General features: G+C 31.0%; 1 protein-coding gene across 2 annotated transcripts in view; it reads right to left on the bottom strand.

Moving 5' to 3' along the window:
• Positions 1–25,252, bottom strand: part of LOC118180321 (S1 RNA-binding domain-containing protein 1-like) — a 155,332-nt gene that overhangs the window by 124,033 nt on the left and 6,047 nt on the right. For both annotated transcript variants that reach the window (XM_085821568.1, XM_085821573.1), the window contains exon 2: positions 9,441–9,742. In XM_085821568.1, coding sequence (XP_085677694.1) covers positions 9,441–9,740 — 300 coding nt within the window. In that variant the 5' untranslated portion in view covers positions 9,741–9,742. The remainder of the gene's footprint in view (positions 1–9,440; positions 9,743–25,252) is intronic.

Here is a 25,252-nt window from a genome sequence, read left to right as displayed (position 1 = left end):
TCTTTAAAGGAAAATTGAAACATGGAAAAAAAAAAAAAAAACACTTTTATTTTGCCAGACAAAGCAGATAAAAAGAAAAATTCAGAGTACAGAAAATATGAAAATTCTAAACATCTACCGACAACAGCTGCATTAAATACCACAATTAAAAATGTGTGTATATTTTGTTCCACAGACAAGCATAAGATTGATAAATGTCCTTTACCTTTAGTGAATGGAAAGCTAGTTTACTGCATCTTGGCTACTGTTTCAATTGCTCAAAAAAATTCATGCTTCCAGATTTTGCTACAATCATACGCAGAGCAAGAATGTTGTCAAAGGCATTGCCATTACATTTGCGAGGAGGGAACGTTGACAAAAGGCTTATCGAAAAATTAAATAAACAAAGTAAAGACATATAACAGTGATATAAACCATACAACAAATCATTCCATTTAAAGTCAAAACAGTTGCAACATATATTTACTGACAGGTAAATTTACATTACTGACATGTAAATTTATCCTGCTGACTCAGCAAGAACAGGAAGTAAAAATTAAATGTTTATTTGACAATCATAATGAAAGACCCTTTATTAATAAACAGATACCTCATTAAAGTTGGAAGTGATAAGTCAGGAATGTTTAAGTATTTTTGTTTTTGGTTCAAGAGCACAAAGAACACTAATAAGTAATCGTGTAAAGGTACAACTGAGAAGTTTCTATAATTTGAAAGAACTAATAGTTTAGAAGCTATTGAAACTTTGTGTATTTCCAAACATTTAAGTTTTACTAGTTAGCTTTATGTTGATTTTTTTATGTCTCATTTTGTCATCTACTTGGTCAGTCTAGAGGTCTAGTATTTAGCAGGTAGATTTTATGTCAAATGGCATAGGTTAAAATGAAAAGTAAGATCATAATCAGCATGATTCATAACAAAAGACTGAATTTTGCCACTGCTGTTGCTTGTCTAGAGAGAGACCTGCTTATTAGAACAAACCTGAAAGGCCTGATGTAGGCATGGTTGGCAAGTATTGAAAGTTAGTCAGGCTCTGTTTGATGCAGTTAGTGTCATAGCTTCGCATAGAGTTCCAGGGATTGTAACTCAGGTAACATACTTTAAGGTTCCAATAAGCCATTAAAGCACCAGAGGTGATAAGTTGTTTTGTATTATTTTAAGTCTCAGTAGACACAAAAAATAAGTTTTAATTGAATTTTTACACTTTTGCATTTTATCTTGTGACAACAGTGATTATTAATGAAAGGCAATAACTCGCTTTAACCCTCTGGCTTCTCATCCCGCGATTTCCACGGGCAACTCAAATGTAGCAAAATCTGCTCATCCCGCGATTTCCGCGGACATGTGTTTTTCTTCCTTTATTGAGGAGCGCATCTCGTTTTTTTCCCGTTTAACCATTGAAATAAATTATATACAGTATTTGACGTATAATTTACGTTTTGGCCAACATATATCGTTAGTTGTCAAGTAAATTGCGGGGTTTGAAGGTACGTGTTATTACAGCTCAAACTTCACTTTTTGCCGCATTTTTCTTACAGAAATGGCCGCTAGAAAACGTTCAGCAATTATCTTGATTATTTAATAAAATTGTTGAATATTAAATCGATTTATTGATTAGATTTATAATTAAATTGATTATTAATTAGATTTATTGAATCTGGCGTGAAGACTGTGAAGTTGGACTTTGCCTTGAACCCTGTTTTGAACTCTATCGTACTAAATTGCATTTCTAAGGTATTTTTTCCTCAGTGCTTCATATTTTCTTAAAATTTATACATTTTACTTTTTTATATTATGTAATAAATAGAAATTAACTTTAATTCGATTGAAATTTATTAAAAAAAAAATTTTTTTTTTGCTGATAGCATCTGAAATTGGTTTTTCTGGCAACTTAGTTTCTCATGATAAAAATCTACATAAAAGTGTTTTCTAGAAAGAAAAAGTGCATTTTTCAACTTTCCAATATATATAGATTTAAAATATTAAAAAAAAAATTACATATTTTTTGAAGCGATTTCGGTCCACAAATTGAGCAGTCAAGAGGGTTAATATGTAGAGATATTTTTTAAGGGTAAGCAGTTAGTTATAAATAAATAAATTAGGTAATTTGATAACCTTAGTCATTATGGATTTACATGACCAATATTAAATTTTATTTTTTAACAATATTTGTTATTAACATTTATGTTTTGTAACAACAACAGTCAACAAAATATTTATCTGTCATTTTAATTTGAAGCCTTCCCAGACATTTTGGCTAGTTTATATCGATTTCCTTTAAGCATCTTTTCTAACAATTAGAGATTTGTCTCAATATGCAAATCAATGCTCTCGCTAGTTTCTGTGCCTTTATCTCCTAACTTGTCAACCTCTCCACAATGTACCTATGAGGGTTTAATTGATCTGGTAAAAGTTAAATAGTCCAAAACTACCGACAGACGTGAAGCATATTATCGCTATGTCTGAAATTAAATACAATATCAGACAAAGGTTTAAATAAGCCTCTTATTTAAAAAGAGCTTAGAACATAAAGGCATGTTCTGATGCTAACAAAATCAATTACAGCTCACGGTGACATAATTACACAAGAACAGTCAAATTCAAACTAATAATGTGGACTAGTGGTCAAAGATTATACAATTTAATTTTAATTTAATCTGGCTGAGTAACTCTATCATATGAGGAAATAGAAATGGGAAATTATAGTAAAGGCTGAAATCATAAACAATTGGGTAATTTACATATTAATAACTGCACATATCTTTGAAAAATAATTGCCTTTATGTATTCAGTTTCTTTCTTCAACATGTTTCCTTTTCACTTTAGAATTTTTGGATTTAATTAAGGATTTTCGTTATTCCAAAAAACACTAAATGCATTTAGAATGTACAGAAAAAGTGGCTAATTTTATTTCTTTAGTAATATGAACATTCAGAAGAAATATGAAATATATATGGTAAAGGCCAGTTACAGAGCTGATGTGACAGAATTTTTAGAATTTAGTGACACACCGAACAACAAAATCTAGAAATAGCAAAACTTTTAGAACTTAGAGCAGGCACTGGAAGCAGAATTTAGAAAGGTACTAGGCAGCAGAATTTAGGATACACAGAGATTGCATCTGGGGGGAAAATGCCTAGTGTATGATGCATTAAGAAATATTAGATGAATCTTTTAAACTGTAAGTTTTCAATTTCTTTATTAATAAAAAGAGCCCTTTCTATAATGTCTGCCTATGTGATAAGATTGGAAGCATTTTGTATATTTTCCATGTTTGAGTCTAGTGAAAAGTAGAGAAAATAAAGGGAATATAAATATGTTAAGATTCTAGTATCAGAAGTAAAACATTCAAATATTACATTTTCATTGTTCTTCCAGACGTTCTCCAAAAAGTAAGAAATTCATTGCAAACTTTCTGTAAAATACATCCATTATATGTTAATACAAAGAAGACATTTTCATTTCGTCAATTTTTTCTGGAGCCTTCCAGAATTGTCGGTCTGTAAATCTTGCCTTCAAATCCTTTGCAACACATTGCAAATTTTTGCAAAAGTTGCAATATTAAAAATCCTAAAGAAAAATTAGCCCTACCAATTCTGCAAGAGAAAAAGGGCTAGAAATATTTTGGGAAAAAAAAAAGCAATGGAAAAAGTGTAAAATTAATTTTATAGAGAAAACTGATACATATTCTGATAATTCTGAATATTCTGAGACAATGACAAGGGAAAAATTCTTACCAGGAAAAAATTAAAAGGAAGAAATTTTTAATTAATTATATAGCTTTTTTGCTTTTGCTATGAATTGTTTTATAAACTGTGTTTTATTATACCTTGGTTTCCCCCCCCCCCCAGATTCAAAATATTGTATAATAAGTCACCAAAATGGCCACTTTATAATAGGACAGCAAAAGAAAATAAAAATATGTTATTCTCTAAATGTAATTTAACTATATTACCATTATCTTATTTGTTTCATAAGAATAAATTAAATTTAATTTAAAAAAATTAAATACAAATTTAATTAAATATTCTTTGTGCCATTGCTGCAAGGAATGAAATTTAAATTTAAACAAATTTAAATTTAAACACGTATAAAAGTAAAAAAGCAAATTTAAAGCCTAAAAAAAGAAAAAAAGCCAAAATAATTTTTTAAAAAATTTTAAAAAAATGTGCAAACATATAAAAAATTTAATTCTCGAACTAATCAACAATATCATTTAAATTCAGAAGCATAAGCAAATCAAGTGCAAAACCAATCCATGAAAATAAATTCACTAATTTAGCAAATTAAAATTAAAATTAAATTAAATAATTTTTTTAAAAATGCATAAGTGAATGACTGTTGAGTAGGCAGGAGACAGACTTATCAAGGGGAAGTTGCCTCCAAACCTAACTCTCCAAACATTCAATTCGTGTTTCATCATTCATGCAGGCAAGGGTAAAAGTCAAAACCAAAAGTAAAAAGAAATACCAATAAAGTGGTACCCTTAGAAATTAACATTTAAGAATTAAATTTAAGAATAAAGTTCTAAAAGGAAAATACTAATGAAGTCTTTTGAGAAACAAGCAAGTAAAGTATTAAATTAATCTTTTTTTTAAAAAAATTAAATTTTTAAAAAAATTAATTTTTTATAAAAAATAATCTAGAAACCAATGTATTTTAGAAACCCTTGTCTACAGAAACCTCCCCGACACGAATATCAATAAAAAGAAACTAAAAAAGAACTAGACATAATTTATATAAACCAATAAGAAACAAAAATAACTAATTCACAATTTTTAAAAAAACAAATATATATTTAAAAATATAATTTCAATTTAGAAAATACTTAAATACTACATAAAAAAATTTTTAAAAATACTTAAAGCAAGTAAATAGTAAGTTTTAATTCTAACTTACCTACTATATGAGTGTTGGGGTCTGCAAAAGTGTTGTTAAAGAGAAGTAAGTGTGTTTTTCAAATTATATAGATGGCACTATGTAGGTAAAGTGGCATGTCAAGCTGCTATCTTTGTTATATTAAAAATTTTTTGTAAACATTAATATTAAAAAACATTAATATTAAAAAAATTTTGTAAACATTAATACTAAAAATTTAAATTAAAAATTAAAAATCCTAAAGGTAGTAATTATCAATTATTTAGGGAGTTAAGCAGCTGAGCCAATCAAGAGATGTAAGTTTGCTTGAATGAAAATTAAGTTAAGTGGTATTGTATATAAAAAATGTAAACTGTTTGTATTGTGAAATGTGTGTTTGTTGAAAATAGTTACATGGGAAAAACTCTTACTATGAAAAAATTAAAAAGAAAACATTTTAAATTAATTACATAGCTAATTTTGCTTTTGCTAAGAGCTGTTTCGTTAATTGTACTTTATAGCATTATACCTTGTTTATTTTTCAGATTCAAAATATTGTACAAAAAGTTGCCAAATTATAATATGACAGCAAAAACTAAAAATGTTTTATTTTAATGTTATTTTTTAAATATAATTTCAATATATTACCATTATTTTAATGAAATTTATCAGTGTTACAATGTTTTAAAAAAATCGTCGAAAAATTATCAGATCTCGGAATTAAAGTTTCTATAGAAACTGATCTTAAAATTGCCAAAATGTTGAAAAGTCACCAAAGTTAAAATCCACATCCCCAAAAGCGAAAAGTTGTTTAAGAGCTCTTCATTAGAAAAAATGAACTTAGAAATGCTCATGTTTCACTTCTTGCTTAGAAACTTGAGTATCCCATCATTTATATTAGAAATAGAAACAAATTATAACTCATAAACCCATTCAAAAGATAGCCATATATATGTCAGTGAATCGCCAAAAATATTTCTCCAAAATGCTATTCACACTCAAAATGGCAGTCATAAAAACAGACAGAAATTTCAGATGATTAAAATTAAGGACCTTCTGCTGATTTGAGCTAAAATTAAGGACTTTTAAAGACCAAAAATCGATTTAAAAAAATCTAAGGACTTTTAAGGACCGTACGAACCCTGATTAATATAAAAAAATTAGTTAAAAAATTTAAGAGAAATCTTTCCTTTCTTAACATAAGGAAATTATTTCTATGCAACTTCCCAAAGGAACAGCTGTAAAAGTTGATTTCAGTATGCCTGAAAATAAAACAAAAGTTTATTATATGTCCCATTAATCAGTAATTTGTGATGATAAATTAGCTACAAAAATTAGAATTATTTTTAATTCATATTCTAGCTCAATGAACTCCGTTTCTCCTAATAACTGCCTGAAAGCCAGTATGAATTTAATGCCAGATTTGTTAGATTTACTTCTGCAATTCAGATTGAACAGTGTTACCTTGACAGCTGACACTGAAAGTGTGTTCTTGCAAACAGCATTAGCTCTGGAAGAGAGATGTCAGATTTCTGCAGATTAAAAACATATGAACATGGAACCAGAAATCCTACGAATGACGATGGTTAGTTTTGGACTAATGTCAAGTCAACTGTTACTAAATGCAACATTGAAACACCACATAAATAAAAGGATTACCCAACTGCATCCCAAATCCTAAGTAACAAAATTAAATGTCAATGATCTTTTTCATAGCCTGCAAGAGATGAATCTCCCTTTGAAGTATACTCGCAGATGAAGTTTCTTTTAGAAGAAGACAGATTCAACATAAGTGGCAAACAAATATACAGCTCCTTCAAGATCAGTTTAATCTTGTAAAATACTTGGATATAACTGAAATTCTAAGGAAGATTGTATAAGCATTGACAACAAAAAACTGTTGAATATGAAGAATGCACACGAATATAAAGAATGCCTATGGAGCTGTAATTTTTTTATATTTCGACAATTTTGGAAATCTTGTTCAGCTTCAGTAGTCTGAAAAACAGGAGTTGCACCAGTACTTGAAATAACATTAACTAGATTGGAACTTCTTGCAGCTTTTGTAAGAGATTATTTCAGTGCATTCAAAAACAAATTGGAACTTCCGAATAATACTAAATTTTATTTCTGGTCCGACTCCATGATTATTCTTCAGTGGATCAAAGGCAATTCTCTAAGATTTAAAGTGTTTGTAAATACACAGTTGAAGAAATAAGGGTAAAAGTATAGTTTAGGGTACCCCTTGGCGAAACTTGGCGATTTTTAGCAGTAAAACCTGAATTGCACAAAATTGGCAATGCGCACTCCTTTGACTTTATCCATGTACACATCAACCTATTTTCACATTAAAAAAAAAATCCCCAAATTGCACAAAAATGGCATTGTGCACTCTTTTAACTTTATCCATGTATACGTCGACCTATTTTCACTTAAAAAAAAATCCCAGAATTGCACAAACTTGCATTGTGCACTCCCTTTACTTTGTCCATGCACACATTGATATATTTTCACTTAAAAAGTCAAAGGAGCACCAAATTCTACAATATAGGCAAACAAAAAATACATAATCTCAATAAAATACATTTTAAACCAAACAATAAAATAACATAAAAAAGGAAAAACATATTATACATTTAAGCACTACCAAAAGCAAATATTCACTTACCATGATTTTCTAGTTCGCTTCGTACACCCAGAGCCACATAAAAATCAAAATATCAATCATACTCAAATGACTTTTTTCAAACCAGGTACTCTTCCTGATCAAGTGCTTCACATAGTGACCATCTGAACCATTCTTCCTACAAACCCATTCAAATCCATCTAAACGGTTTTTACATTCGACTAGACGCATATCCTTCCTACATACAAGACACTTATAATGGCTACTAAGTAAACCTTCATTTACACACCAGTCAATTAAAGCTCTTTTCCCCTTTCGCTCCAAATCGTACAGAAACTTCAATTTAATCTTACTACATTATACCGTCTAAAGAATCAAACCAACACACACCACAAAAATGCTTACAAAACATCTCATGATTCAAAATTTCCCAGAATCATGCACCCGATTACATCACAATAGGGTTTCCATAACATTCAACTACTCAGGCTACCATAAATGAAACAACTTGACGATAAATCAAACAACAACTTCGCCATAATACAAGGGGTACCTTAAAGTCTCTACCCGAAATAAGAACTCTTTCTAATTTAGATTGGTAGAATCACTGTTCAGGAAAAAAAACACTTCGTGGATTTGCTGTCTAGAAGATGAAATTTAATCACTCTGAAAGACAAGGAACTATGGTGGGATGGACCATCTTAGATAAGGAAAGGTACAGATCATTGGCCATAACCAAATAATGAAATTTCTCATTTGTTTAAATGAGTTTAATATAGATTTTTTTTTTTTTTTTTTTTTTTTTTTTTTAAGAACTGAATTAGAAACTCTTTTTGACATATGGAAATTCAGCAAATTTAGCAAGGTATGACAAATTACAGCTTGGATTCAGAGATTTATTTACAATATAAAAAATTCACAGAGTAAGAAAAATGGCTGTTAACTACAGAACTTTGGCTGGCTGAACAGCATTAAATTAAAAAGACTGGAATACTTTCCTTAAGAACATTTTTCCTTCCACTAAATACCACCTTTTGAAAATGAAAAGATCTACTTAACTGAATTTGGAAAAGATGGAAATCATCTTCTTGACCTTAGGTCAGGTCATCAATCACAAACCAATGAATTGGCCTACAGAACTTCGAGAGAATACTGTGGTTTTTGATAAGTGATGACATCGTGCCTGGACTTTTGTAGCAAACGGGCACTGCGACCTAACTGCATCCTGGATATGATGGCTATAGCCATTCATGCACTGTCAGCCTTCCAAATGGAGCTTTCTTTAGGAGATGTATGTAAGTATTATGTTCTCTGGAACTCTCAACCAACACTGAAAAAACTTTTCATCTTCTGAAGAATTTTTGACTCCGGTAAATGTTGCGAATTTAAAATTCTTTCCCAATCTTTAGACTATAGATGGTGTTAATATGCTATAACTGATTAGAATAAGTGTTCTGATGTAGCGAGTAAGTAAAGTGTACCGTCATACAATCATGTATGTCTTTCTATTGTGTTTAGTAAAGGATTAATGTTTAAATCAGGTTTAATCACTTACTCTCTTGAGAAACTCGGGTGACCAAAAGAACCAGGTACGAATTTCTCTTGTTGAATTAAAAGTTTGACAACACCAACAAAACAAAATTTTTGCAAACAAACTAATCTTAGCCACCCAAATGTTAATGAGCTGATAAATTTAGAAGTGCACAACAAAAGAATTCACATGTTTAAAAAAAAGGGAGGGAAGGACGAACTTTTTATCTATGTATATAGTTAGTTCGCTAATAATAATTCACAGATATTTCTTTTAGTTACAATAGCTGAATAAAAATGACAAAAAGAATTTATCAAGAAGTATCATTCAAAGCATCAAAGATTGCCAAATTTGAAAATATTATCAATTTTATTTTTTAGCATTAAAAAAATAGAAGTAAATTAATAACTTATAAAAAAATGAACTCACTTCATCATTAACATACAGCTGCTCGGATTTTATCTTTTTTGTCCTAGGTTTTGGAGCAGATTTATTACCAGCTCTTCTCCTTTTAGAAAGTGGGACACTGTTAGTATCACCTTCAGTGACAGCGACTTCTTCATCTACTAGTTCATCTTCAACATTTCTTTTCCGTTTGAGCTGTTTCTGGGGAACAGGCTCATAATCAGTATCATCATTATCACCACTGGCCTCATCATCATCATTACTCAAATCATTATCTACATCTTCTACCTTTATTTTTGGTTTTCTTTCTCGTAACCGAGGCATTTCTAGAAAGAAAATATGACATATAGTGAAAGTTTTCATTCTAACTTAAGAAAAAATTATAATGGAAAATATTTTTAAATTTTTTCAAAATATTAATTAAAAAAATTCTAAATTGTGAAACTGATGTCTTTACCATTCATCTCAGTAAAGACTTCATTATTTTATACAAAAGCTGACTAGTATCCTGTCAATACTAGTATCCTGTCGACTAGCATCCTGTCTAAGATTGTCAATCTTTCGGTCAATAATGATAAATTGCCTATATTGATAACCTTAATGATATGGCAAACCTCATTTCAGTATGCACTCATTTTTATTTATTTATTTTTTTTTAATGTTTTAGTTTCTCAACTTCAATTTTTTACAGCAATATTCCATTCAATTTGTAAAGCTTATATTTCATCAGTAAACGTATAGTAAAATTTTCACAATCCAGAAAGCTTGGACAATGCTAGAAATGTGAAAATTTCGAATAGTTCAATATATAATAAATATTAAAATTATGCAAATTAAAAAAAATTCAGACATACAATTTGATGTATTTTGTAGGCATTAAAAATATTAAAGTTAACCTATTTTATCTGATTATGAAATCCCATCAAACAATTTAAGATGGCAGACATGCCGCCAAATATGCACCAATCATTCCAGTAGAAGTTTAAAGGAACAAATTTAATCAGGTCATCAACAAGTTGAGGATACCCAAATAATCTGTATCATGCAGTGTATGTTAGATAAAAGGTGGGATTTAAAAATGAACAAAATACAGCTAGAGTTACATGTTTTAGTCCAATCATGGTAAACCTTTTGAGATTAAAAAGTCAAAATTTGAAAAAAAACTCTAGCTGATCTCTGATGCCATATCACATATAAAAATATTCATAATTTTTTGATATTTTCAGCCCTAGATAAGAAAGGTTATATTTCTGATATTTTTTTATTTTCATGTTTGATATTAATTTTTTAATTTGCATTTAAGGAAAAATAATAACACTAACAATGATAATCAAATGGTACAAGAATACAAAAACATGTGAGCACTGTGAAAAAAAAACAAAACAGACAGATAGATATATTTATTTATTTAAAAAAAAATGTAAAACACTTATGATTTATTGTGTCTGCTAATTTTTCAATTGAAGGTTCATATTTTGAACACCTCAAAGCCAAGAAAGCCTCACTAACTTCATCTGTTAGCCAGTTTCTTTTGTTTGTTAATATTATTTAACGCTGAGAACAAAGTCTAACAAAAATAAGTTGAGAGAGAAATTTTTAGTCAGGCCATCACTAGATCTTTTATGCAGCTTAAACTGTTACAAAATCCATTACAAGCACTCAAAATTTCTAGTTTGTAATTGCATTCTTCACTATTACAATGATTTTGTGAAAAATTTTCCAGTTTTGCCTTTAAATTGGCAAACACATGAGTTCAGATGCTATCTTGAAAATCTGCATGTTGCATATCTAAATCATCATTTGCATTCATTGAAAATCCTCTCATTCCAAAGGACTGTACATTACCACATACTGATATTTATTTATTTCCATAGTCTGTTCCAGGTTTCTAACTTGGCTGAACCTTTCACTGAACTGTTCAGTAATGAGTTTACTACATTCTGGTATATATGCACACACTCCATTTCACAAGTTGTAATGGCCTTCTCAAAATACCTAAGAAAAAATACTTATAAGTTTCAGTTTCGATGACTCACTTAAAAATTCTCAACATGCAGAATATACACTCTATACTTTTGCCTCCCATTCCTAACAAACACAGCAATTAAGTGCATCTGTCTACAAAGAATGCACCCGACATAACCCAAGCCGTGTTGACAATTACGAAGCCACTAACATGAGACTAATATTTTTGTATTATTTAATTTTTTGTCTCCGATGACAGCTCTGGAAATGTGTGATGAGTGTCACCCAAAATGGGTTCACGTGTGACAGATTCACCACCAGTATATTAGTCTCCTTGAGAAAGCAATCAAGTTTCTGCTTAAATTCAAGTTGAAACTTTACTTTTAAAAATATTTAAAAGTTTTGTTCTAAACATAAGAAGAAGAATATATTTTGATGATACATTGGAAGAGACTAATATTTTGATGAATGGTTATTTAACATAACCATTCATCAAAATTTTAACATACTATAATAATTTAGTTCTGACAATATTAACTTTCTAGGTAATATTTTAAAGGACACATGTGGTCAATAAAAAAGTTACTGAAAAATGTGTCCAAAACTTCCATGGAAGTAAGGAGGAGATGCTTATCTTTAACTTAACCTTCTGGGCCTGCTGATGCTATATGACATCTTCATTGTAGAGGTCTATTATTCACCACCACAGATCTTATCTGCACACTTGTCTGCATGTGTTTTCTCACTAACTTCATCTGAATATCTCATCTGCTTTTGAATGTTGTTTGTGGAATAATTTGGTAGTAGGAACAACTCGGGTAGAAACTTGTTAATATGTTGCAAGGGAGTTCTAACAAATAGTATTTTGTAGACCTTTTTTTTTTTTTTTTTTTTTTTTTTTTTACCGAAACATCTAAAAAAACTCCAAGGCTTAAAAGGTTGGAAAATAACATGATGCATTGGCTTCCTCTTACCTGATGAAACTAAGGCGAAGATTTTATTATTGTGAAGTCATTCTTATCTATTACTGGCATTAAAACACCAATTGGCATCAATGTTTCATACATCCTTTATAACTGCTTTACATGTCTCTCTATTACTTACCTGGAGGTTTCTAAAATTCGAAAATGTTCTGTTTACTTGAGCTTTCTGGTTAATTAAATGCCAGATAATTGGGCTTTTACTGTTACTACTTTCAGTTTGCCCCTGATTTAAAAAACTATTTCTCTGTTTTTCCAAGAAAAGAAAATTTTACCAAGCACTAGAAACAGTAAGAACAGCACTAGAAACAGTAAGAACAATCATGAAATTAATCTTCACAATGAATGTGCATAATCTTCTACACGTATGCAATGCCTAAAAAAAAAAAAAAAAAAAAAAAAAAAAACAGTATCTGCAAAAAAAGAAATTTTGATCCAGAAACTGATTTTATGCATTGAAAATTCTTTTTCTGATTGCAGTATGATTTTTGCAAATTAAATAAGCTTAAAATTACAGGAAATTAAATGGGAACAATATTAACACAGGAGTGAAAAACAATACCCTTGCTGTTACCACTGATTTATATAGACTCCTTCAAAAATTTGAACCAAATGATGACATTAAGTTATACTTAAATCAATTTGAACACCCAGGCCAGATTTAGATTTGATAAAGCTCTAAGCTATTTGAGATATGAGACCTATATAAGTCTGTTATACTACATTTTAATTTTTTATGGGGAGGAGCACAAGAAGGTGGGGGCAATAAGCTATAGCTTGTGTAGCTTATATGTAAATCCTGCAATGTGAACATCAATGTAAGAGAGCAAATGTGGTATATGTATCATATTTATTAGTTCCTATGAAATGACAAAAATTATCATTCAAGAATCAATTCCTACATGTAATGACTTTAAGCATATCAAACATCTACTATTAAAACGATATATTATTTAAGGTATTACTAAAAGATTTCAAGAAAAATTCATATTGCAACAAATATTACTATTGCAAGCTTGGAAGAGACTAATATTTTGATGAATGGTTATTTAAACTAGAAGTTAAAACGGTTGATCTTTGGATTATGGTAACTCTGCTACAGCAACCCTCTATTTTTTTTTTCGCCGCCATTTTTTCTTCACGAAGTAAAGACACGTTTCTTTTCTTTTTATTTACTGAACACTTTTTCCAACAATCTACTAGCCGAATTACACTTATGCTAGAAATTTTATGTAACAAAACTGCTTAATCATGACAAATATTAACTGCAAAATTGGGGAAAAGTGCACAATTGCAAACTCCTTGCGCATTTTTCAGAATAGCACATACACATAAACCATGTACACGTCGACTTATTTTTACTTAAAAAAACATCCCAGAATTGCACAAAAATGCCATTGCGCACACTCTTCACTATATCCAAGTACACTGCTTTTTTCTCATAAATTAGAAAAATTTCACGAAAATACATGAAAATTTTGTGAATCTTTAAACCCAGTAAAAAGAACATATATGAAATTACCTGATCGCGAAAAAGTATATACCCTTTCCAAAGATGAACATTTCCACGTATAAAATAAATAAAATATCCAAAAACTTTTACCTCTAAATTATCTATTATATTATAAACGTCACCAACGAATTCATACCGCAAACATTACAAATGGTTACAAATACTTAGTGTCAAATATTTAAATTATTTCCATGCACGTTTACTTCAACTGAAACGTATACCAAATTCCTACAAACATAAAACTCACAAAATAACTATCATTTAATTAAAATATCACTAAACCGTGTACACGTCGACTTATTTTTACTTAAAAAAAATCCCAGAATTGCACAAAAATGGCATTGCGTACACTCTTCACTATATCCATGTACACTGCTTTTTTCTCATAAATTAGAAAAATTTCACGAAAATGCATGACAATTTTCTGCATCTTTAAATCCGGTAAAAAGAACATACATGAAATTACCTGATCGTGAAAAAGTATATACCCTTTCCAAAGATGAACATTTCCACGTATAAAATAAATAAAATATCCAAAAACTTTTACCTCTAAATTATCTATTATATTATAAACGTCACCAACGAATTCATACCGCTAACATTACAAATGGTTACAAATACTTAGTGTCAAATATTTAAATTATTTCCATGCACATTTACTTCCACTCAAAAGTATACCCTGTTTCACACAACACAGAATAAAGCTAAATACAGTCAAAAGTCGTTAATCCGGACTCGTCGGGACTTCGGCGATTCCGGATTATCGATTTTTCCGGATTATAGATCATCAGTTTAAATCTGGTAAGATGGCATGCAGAAATTACAAAATTAAAAGTATGAAACCGTAATTTATGAAATAAAGAACAATTATGATCTAAAGGGTATCAAAATTTACAAAAAGAAAAAGCTTAATATTTATTTGTTTACTTTATTAAACATTTCCTTCAATGCAAGTAGCTTCGTTTCATGTGATAATACTTTCTCTTTAATTCTATTAAACAGACATAATTTCTTGTTTAGTTACAAAGTTCCGCTGTTCAAGTCCTATAATTGCTGTGTTGAGAATACCGACTAATTTGTCAATCGAAATGTTTTCGTTTTCAATAACCTCTGGGTCACTTTCTTCACTATTGGAAGCGAATTATAATGACGAGGAACTTGATTTAAATCGTATCAAAGACGGAGTATATCGAAATGAAATACTACATTTAGTACGGAATTATAAACCAAATAAAATAAAAACATCTGCTCTGAAGATAAGGATAGTGCTGACAGATCAACTTCCAATCCGCAGCGTGAAATTGATAAACAGATTTCGGATTTCAAAACATACTTTCGCTTTGTAGATACAAATTACATATTAGTAAAAATATATCGGAAATTCTATTTGACATAATCTTTCTAATCTATCATAATCTAATAATGACGTTTCTGCCCCCCCCTCTGCCGCAGAGCAGCGTGAAATTGATAAACAGATTTCGGATTTCAAAACATACTTTCGCTTTGTAGTAAATATATATCGGAAATTCTATTTGACATAATCGAAAGTTCAAGCTTACTTTTATAAAATTGCTCTAACAGTCTGAAAAAAATAATAAGCCGGATCCAATTCGAAGATTAAGGAACAACGCAATCTGCAACATTAACTGAATTAGATAACTTTAGCTTAGCGTATAAACGCGCATGCGCACAAACATATTCGCAGCTGTAAGGGTCTTATGCGCTCTCGTAAACGCCTGTGCGCATGCGTGAACGCGACGCATGCGCAGAAAGTTTGTAGCTTTGAGGTCCGGATTATAGATCATTCCGGATTATGGGTGTCCGAATTAACGACTTTTGACTGTACAAAATTTCCAGATTTTTTCGAGATTTCCCCCCTTTTCCTATTAAAGAACTGTAATTCGTCCATTAATGTCACATGACATATCTCATGATCTCTCATTTCCCTCACACAAAATAATGCGTAATCGGAACTGAGTACTTCTCACATTATTACCAAAGTCCTAGGTAGTAACCTTTATCGCCTCCAAAATGTCGCCAAACTACCAGTTACCATATTCCAAAGATCAGCTGTTAAAACATTTAAAAAACTTAAAGATTTAATCATCTATGAAACCCTTCTCCCCACTTTCAATTGAGAAAAAACAGCTATAAACGAATGCCTAATATTATAAAAGCACATGAGAAAATAAATATAAATAAAAGATGGGAGGTAATCACGTAATTATATGAGGAATAGTTGAGTGCCATTGCAGGAGGCATACAAAACGACTGTTGGATATTATGCATTTGTATAGAGCATTGTTGTTAATAAATAAAGTTAAAAAAGACATCAGGTTGTGCAGGCCATCTTATGGAGATAAGTAAACATTGATGTGATGAACTGAGGGAAATGTGAAAAATTTGACTACACTTATTTAAACTTACTATTAAACCAGTTCCATGTTAATCTATGATATTAAGCAATACACTTTAAGTAAAATATCACTTTAGGTTGATCATTTGTAAAAAATCTAATTTGCTGTTTCAACAAACAGTAAGTGCTGCAGTACAAAATTTTGGATTATACTTTACTAGGTATGGCCCTCTGTAAAAACTAGTTTCTTTAAACTCTATACCAACATAATTCAATTTTTTTTATTAAAAACTGTACTCAACTGAATAACATTTAGCTTCTTTTTAATTAACTGTTTAAAATTTATTTAAAATAAATACTTTGAAACAAATACAGTGAAAAGTCGTTAATCCGGACTCGTCGGAACTTCGGCAATTCCGGATTATAGATCATCAGTTTAAATCTGGTAAGATGGCATGCAGAAATTATAAAATTAAAAATATGAAACCGAATTTATGAAATAAAGAACAATTACGATCTAAAGGGTATCAAAATTTACAAGAAAAAAAAAAAAAAAAAGGTTGATCTTTGGATTATGGTAACTTGGCAATTTTTTGGCGAAAATTTGGCGACCAACTCTGCTACAGCAACATTCTATTTTTTTTTTTCGCCGCCATTTTGTCTTCACGAAGTAAAGACATGTTTCTTTTCTTTTTACTTACTGAACACTTTTTCCAACAATCTACTAGCCAAATTACACTTATGCTAGAAATTTTATGTAACGAAACTGCTTAATCATGACAAATATTACCGTAATTTCCGGAAGAAAGGCCACATCAGCGTAAACGTCGCACTCGAGAAAAATGGCGGGAAAAAAATTAAAATTACACAGAAACGCCGCAATAGATTAAATTGCGTGTGACATCGTCGTGGGCCGTATAGATGCAAAAACTCAACCTAAGTCCTGATATATGACATACCAGTTAAAAAAAATGCATGAAATGAAACCATAACTCAAAAATAAATTAAAGGTAAGAAATGTGGAAAATATATTTACCTTCACGTATATACTTATACTTAAATATATTTACCCACTAAAGAAACCCATATTTGTAATACTCAGACTATATTATAAAAAATGTTGCAACAACGAAATATTAAATTTGGATGACAAAAGGAAATTTTAAATTTTACTTACGAATTACAGCAAACTATACATCATATGAAGCCATCAAAATATGATTCTTCACTATCTGAATTAAAAAGATTTAGTAAATCCTGATCTAAGTCTTCCAGATCATCACATTCATCCTCTTGGTTTACAGTCTCTTTATCTAAGGATATAATTTCAGCTTCTTTGAACCCTGCTATTATTGACGATGTTTCTACCGATTTCCACACACTTCCTGCCCACTTTGCAATTTCTTCATAAGATGCTTTACGCATTTTACCGCTTTTGGTTTACGTATGCAATCCTTCATTCATCCAACACTCCCACCGCTTTCGGACTTCAGCTTTGAAGGATTTATTACCTGATAAATCTAACGGTTGTACGATTTTTGTCAAACCACCAGAAATTATTGCTTTGGTCGTAGACAATTTTTGACATCTGGTTTTCACTGACTCAAAGAAATGAGCACGCATGGAATCCATTATCAATAACCCCTTTGGTTGGAAAAAAGATCCCATACGACACTGCCAAACTTTTTGTAGCCACTCATGCATGATTGTTTCGCACATATAGCCGTTCTCTTTTGCACAAATAATTACGTCATTAGGAAAATCTCCCTTCGGAATAGTCTTTCGTTTAAAAATGATCATCGGCTTTAGCTTGTCACCGTTTGCGGCACAAGCTAACACACATGTAAATGACGTTCTTTCATGCCCCGTCATAAATACAGATACAGTTTTTGCACCAGTTTCATCAACAGTTCTGTTTGCAGGAGAGTCGAAAGCTAACGGCGTTTCATCCATATTTATTATCTGCGACCGAAGAAGTTTTTTTTTTGTCAATAATAGCTGTCACATGTTTTAGAAAAGATGACTTTTTATCCTGCCAGTCCATTGGTAACTGTTGCCCGACTGTTGTTCTAGTATGCGCAGAAATATTTTTTCTTTTCATAAATCTGCTACACCTCCTTTGAAATCATTTATGTTCATTCGTTTTGCTATAAATTTTGCTTGTAAGCGAATTTTTACAGTCGAAATTGCCATTCCCTTTTCTTGTTGCTCCTTTATCCAGTTTGCAAGGTCGTCCTCTAGATTTGGCCACCTTACAGTACCACTTCTTTTGGCTCGTTTCTGTTGTGGCATATTTTTAAGAAGTTTTTTTTTTCAATTCTCCAACGTCGAATACATCTGTCGTCCACTTCAAACTCTCGAGCTACTGCTCTATTTCCAATTTGTTCAGCACATGAAATTACATTAACCTTAAAACCAGCAGCATAGCTCCTGTGCCGTTTAGGGACATTTTCAAAAATTTTTCGCTCCCTTCTTACTTAAAAACTATCCAACAAGTATTTGTACCCAAACTGATGGGATCTGTATCTGGCAGAATGCCAAGAAAAATCCATTCATGCTGAAGAGTTCGTCAGAGTTCGTTATTGCAAGGCAGGTGGAGTCGTGTCCGCCTTTGAAAAAAATTGCAGAAAAGGCAGGGGTGGGGAGAGGATGGGTCCTGGAAGATTCATCGAATGGCAGAGGAGAGAGACTATTCGAACTGATGAGAATGTTGATTTGAAAGGGGGAAGAATGTTATTGTTCTGAGATCTCGTTTAGGGTGAATAAGGCATATAGGTCCGTTCAAGGGAAAGAATGTAAATAAAATAACGTTCGCAAAAAGCAACTGAGTGGTCTTTTGTGTGAGAACAGCATCAGTCTATGCACAATGACAAGGCCATCCAAACTATGTACAATGACCATCATAGGAAATATTTTATTTTTAGTGCACCTAAACGCGGCATGGGTAGAAACACTGCACCCGCTGAAAATTTAAGTTTTAAACACGTAAATGCCACGGCGTTTCTTCCGGAAATTACGGTAACTGCAAAATTGGGAAAAAGTTCACAATCACAAACTCCTTGCGTGCTTATTTCAGAATAGCACATACACATAATCCATTTACACGTCGACTTATTTTTACTTAACATCCCAGAATTGCACAAAAATGGCATTGCACACACTCTTAACTTTATCCATCTACACTGCTATTTTCTCATAAATTACAAAAATTTGCACGAAAATGCAAAAAAATTCTGTGAATCTTTAAACTTGGTAAAAAGCACATATATGAAATTACCTGATCGCGAAAAAGTATCCACCCTTTCCAAGGATGAACATTTCCACGTATAAAATAAATAAAATATCCAAAAACTTTTACCTCTAAATTATCTATTATATTATAAACGTCACCAACGAATTCATGCCGCAAACATTACAAACGGTTACAAATACTTAGTGTCAAATATTTAAATTACGTCCATGCACGTTTACTTCAACTGAAACATATACCAAATTCCTACAAACATAAAATTCACAAAATAACTATAATTTAATTAAAATATCCCTAAACCATGTACACGTCGACTTATTTTTACTTAAAAAAACACCTCAGAATTGCACAAAAATGGCATTGCGCACACTCTTCACTATATCCATGTACTCTGCTTTTTTCTCATAAATTAGAAAAATTTCACGAAAATGCATGAAAACACTCAACGTATTCTACTCAAACGTATTCCAAAATACTACAAACATATAACTCACAAAATCACGATCATTAAATTAAAATATAATTAAATTAAAAAACACTTTTAATTAACTTAAAATATAAATAAGCACATACATTAAATTAATAAAAATTAGATTACAATCCTAATTACTTTAAACTAAATCATTGCTAATAACAATTTTCCAATAATATCATATTAATTTATTTACTCCTTACATTTAGAACAATGCATAAAAATAATATCCTCAAATGATTAAAAATACTAACTTACCTAATCTTCAGAATCTTCATTACGTGGCACGCACACTTCCACTATTTCACACAACACACAATGAAGCTTAATACAAAATAATATAGTACTACAGTTTTCCAAATTCCCCCCCTTTTCCGATTAAAGAACTGTAATTCGTCCATTAATGTCACATGACATATATCATGATCTCTCATTTCCCTCACACAAAATAATGCGTAATCGGAACTGAGTACTTCTCACATTATTACCTAGTCCTAGGTAGTAACCTTTATCGCCTCCAAAATGTCGCCAAACTACCAGTTACCATATTCCAAAGATCAGCCAAAAAAAAAAGCTTAATATTTATTTGCTTACTTTATTAAACATTTCTTTCAATTAAGTTGTTTAAGTTGCTTCGTTTGTTATGTGATAATACTTTCTCTTTAATTCTATAAACAGACATAATTTCTTGTTCAGTTACAAAAATTCCGCTGTTCAAGTCGCTGTGTGGAGAATACCGACTAATTTGTCAATCGAAATTTTTTCGTTTTCTCTCTGTGTAACTTTCTTCGGAACAGCTTTAGTATAGCCCACCTTCAAAGTTTGACGAATTTGGTTTGGCGCCAAAGCACATGAAATACGTTGTTTTGAAAAATGGTTGCCATCCAGATTTTCGACGAAACTCCGTGTTTCAAAAAATGGAGGCCATCTTGATTTCACCAGAAATCGTGGATAATAGAAATAAGTTTACGACTATTATACACGATTTTAAGAGAAAGAAATATTAAGAAATGATTAATAAAAATGATTAATGTTAAAAGGATGTAATTTTAAAAACAATACCGCAAACCTTTAGCTATGTCACCTTTAATAAATAATTTGGTGTGACGTCACAATGTATTCTCCATGCTACGCATAATTTCTATTTTCTCTTTAAAAAAAATAATGAATTGTTTTTATTATTGTAAATTAACATCAAATTCTTTAAATTTACATTTCTGAGCTTAGGCGTAACTGAAACTAAGTATAATAAATTGTTTATATTTAAAATTATCATGATACAGTAAGCGAATTCTACCAGTTATTACAACGATAAAGAACGTTGCAGTCTCTCATACTTGTATTTCATACAGCTTCAGTATTTTCAAATATTTTTAAGCTTTAGCATTTATACAAATAAAAAAAAGTTTTTTTTTATTAATACTCTGGAACATATCAATTTTTATCATATTTACAAATTAATGTTTTGCTACGTAACAACATAATCCCTTATATACCAGTAAGTAGACAATTTTCATTATTTTCTAGTACATTAATGAAAACAGGTTCTTAAATTCCCAAATCACATTATATTCCCTGTAGGCAGGCATACTAGAATTCTACACATAAATAAATAAAAAATTTAATTTCTCGCAATGAAAGAAAATATTATAAGAAAATAAATACTACAAATTACTACAAATTAGGAACACTAAGCAATGCTTCACATACACATACACATACAGTGTCTCACAAAAGTGATGGAACACTTGTGCTTTACAAAAGGAAACTGTAGTAAAATAAATTAAAAAAAACATGTAAAACTTTTTTGTGGATGTGTTTCATACTTAAATTTAGTAACAATTATTACATAACATACATTTTCTCAAAATATTAAAATATCAATTTAATAAAAATACAATTGTTTAGAACGGAGCAAAAAATGGCTCACATAAGTGATGGGACACTTACTTTTCCATCGAATATTTATCCAAAAATTTTACTTTATAAAAGGTTTTAATATTTTGTTGGATTTCCTTTTACTTTTAAAACGTGATTTAATCTTCTTGGGATGGATTCGACTAATTTTTTGCGATTTCTGGAGTGATTTTACCCCATTCTTCTTGAAGCACCGATTTTAATTGTTGTTTTGAAGAAATGGTGTGTTTGCGAAATTCTTCCTTGGGTTTTATCCACACCAAGATTCTACCGTCAGAATCAAATATATTAAATTTACTCTCATCAGCAAATATAACTTCATTCCAGTTATCAGAATTCTTATTTATGTTGGATTTTGCGAAAGCCAGTCTGAGGTTTCTATTCTTTTCACTCATGAAGAATTTTTTCCTGGCTGCTTTACCGTGATATCCAGCAGATTGAATTACTCTTCCAATAGTCTCAGGATTAATAATTACTCCATATAATGCTTGTAAATCAGCAGCAACTTTAGGAGCACTCATTCTTGGATTTTTTTTAATATTTCGAACGATAATTCGCTTTATTCCATTGGATAGCTTTGATGGTCGGCCAGGTCTTCTTTTATCCTGAATCATATGATTCTTTTTATATCGTTTAATGATACTGAAAACTGTTGAATGACTCAGGTTAACTGTTTCAGCAGTTTCTCTAATAGAATTTCCACGTTCAATATGCAAATTAATAACTAATTTTTGAATTTCAGGCAAAGTTTCTTTTCGTTTAGCATTCATGGCTTCACAGAGATAAAAAACACAAAAATTCCAAAACAAACTGGAGAGAAATACTGCAGACGATTTTATAAATTATTGCCAATTACTTTTGAGTAAAAATAAAAAACCCCAAAAAATATTTTTATTGCTTACTTCAGACGATTTTTGTTGCATAGTACGTAGTAGTATCTAATGGTGTCCCATCACTTATGTGAACCATTTTTTGCTCCGTTCTAAACAATTGTATTTTTATTAAATTAATATTTTGAGAAAATGTATGTTATGTGATAATTGTTACTAAATTGAAGTATGAAACACACCCACAAAAAATTTTAATTTATTTTATTACAGTTTCCTTTTGTAAAGCAAAAGTGCCCATCACTTTTGTGAGACACTGTATTATCAAAGAACTCATATTATCAAGTGCAATTACGATTGCAAATACTACCGTATTAAATTAATGAGCTAAAGTTACTTATAGGGTCAAAGTTTACAGTTTTGCTACTGTTGAGTAGATCGTCGGGCTATCGATATATATCGTAAGTCGGAAAGCATTATAAACATATCAAAACCAAAAAATTAAAAATACAATTTAAATGAAAAATGATGTCTTAAATATAATTCACAATTAAAACAACAATACAAATTTAAAATACGCAAACGATATGTTAAACATTGTATATAAAATACGTTGCATTACAGCTCATCATCATACATTATTTTGTTTTCCTTTATACACAACGATCCGTATTCGCTCAAAAAACATCTCGGTGTCCATGTACACATCCATCTTTTTCCACTTAAAAATATCAGAGAAATGCACAACCTCAGCATTGCGCACTACCTTGGCTCTGCCCATGTACACATCGATCTATTTTCACTTAAAAAAATCCTATAATTGCACAAACTAGGCACCGCGCACAACCTCGGCATTGCGCACTACATTGGCTTTGCCCATGTACACATCGATTTATTTTCACTTAAAAAATATCCTACAATTGCACAAACTAGGCACCACGCACTACAATGGCTTTGCCCATGTACACATCGATCTATTTTCACTTTAAAAAAAAATCCTGGAATTGCACAAACTAGGCACCGCGCAGAACCTCGGCTTTGCGCACTACATTGGCTTTGCCCATGTAGACATCGTTCTATTTTCACTTAAAAAAACATCATAGAATAGTGCAAACTAGGCACTGCGCACAACCTCGGCATTGCGCACTACACTGGCTCTGCTCATGTACACATCGATCTATTTCCACTTAAAAAACCTCCTAGAATTGCACAAACCTGGCACTGCGCAGAACCTCGGCAATACGCACTACATTGGCTTTGCCCATGTACACATCGATCTATTTTCACTTAAAAAAAAATCCTAGAATTGCACAAACTAGGCACCGCGCACAGCCTCGGCGTTGCGCACTACATTGGCTCTGGCCATGTACACATCAATCTATTTCCACTTAAAAAGATATCCTAGAATTGCACAAACTAGGCACCGCGCACAACCTCGGCATTGCGCACTACATTGGCTCTGCCCATGTACATATCGATCTATTTTCACTTAAAAAAACATCATGGAATTGCACAAACTAGGCACCGCGCACAACCTCTGCATTGCGCACTGCATTGGCTTTGTCCATGTATATAGCGATCTCTTTTCACTTAAAAATCAGAAATTGAATAAACTCTGCATTGCTCATATACTAAGAAATCTGCTTTCACTTAAATCGGAGAATTGCAGAAATTCTCGCATAAGCAACTCCATTAATTCGCGTTGTAAAAAAAAAAAAAAAAAAAAAAATTCTAGAAAAACTGAGCTTACTACAGGCAAATCAAGATCCTAGCCTAATTGATTTCTCAGCCGTACATTTCTTGCAAATACTACCTTTCGATGACTTTTTCTGACTAACTAACCAGCATGGTATCTTAATTTTTCACAGAAAATGTTATCCTTCATTAATCGACAATCCATCAAAAATCCTCTAAAAAGTTCATACTCTATTGTTAATTCATACATAAAATATCTGTTCCCAAAATTTTACGTTTGTTTGAAAACTCCCACCTTAAATTTTCCTTTATAATCTCCTGATACTTAATTACAACATCACTAACAGCAGTTTTAGAGCAAGCAATAACTAAACGCAAAAATATCACCTCAAGTAGCCAAAAAATATGGTTGATCTTTACAATATGATAACTGGTAGTTTGGCGACATTTTGGAGGCGATAAAGGTTACTACCTGGGACTTTGGTAATAATGTGAGCAGTACTCAGTTCCGATTACGCATTATTTTGTGTGGGGGAAATGAGAGATCATGGGATATGTCATGTGATATTAATGGACGAATTACGGTTCTTTAATCGGAAAAGGGGGGGATTTGGACAAGTATCTGTGGATGTATATTATTTTGTATTAAGCTTCATTGTGTGTTGTGTGAAGTAGGGTTGAATAATTTTCGGATTGTATGGCGCTGTCTAAAGTGAATTGTAGATGTGATAAAGAGAATTTTTTTTTTATCAAATTCGGAAAAAAAATCATTCAGTAATTTTATTGAATCCATAATAAAAGTGTATCCACCATGTAAGGAAGATTCGGAAGAAGATTAGGTTAGTTAGACTTTGTTAAGAA

Source organism: Stegodyphus dumicola, chromosome 1, assembly GCF_044657685.1.
Source record: "Stegodyphus dumicola isolate Sdum_Otavi_A_Nest chromosome 1, ASM4465768v1".
Taxonomy (NCBI): Eukaryota; Metazoa; Arthropoda; class Arachnida; order Araneae; family Eresidae; genus Stegodyphus; species Stegodyphus dumicola.
Note: the sequence above shows the minus strand (reverse complement) of the source record. Positions and strands in the feature narration are given on the sequence as shown.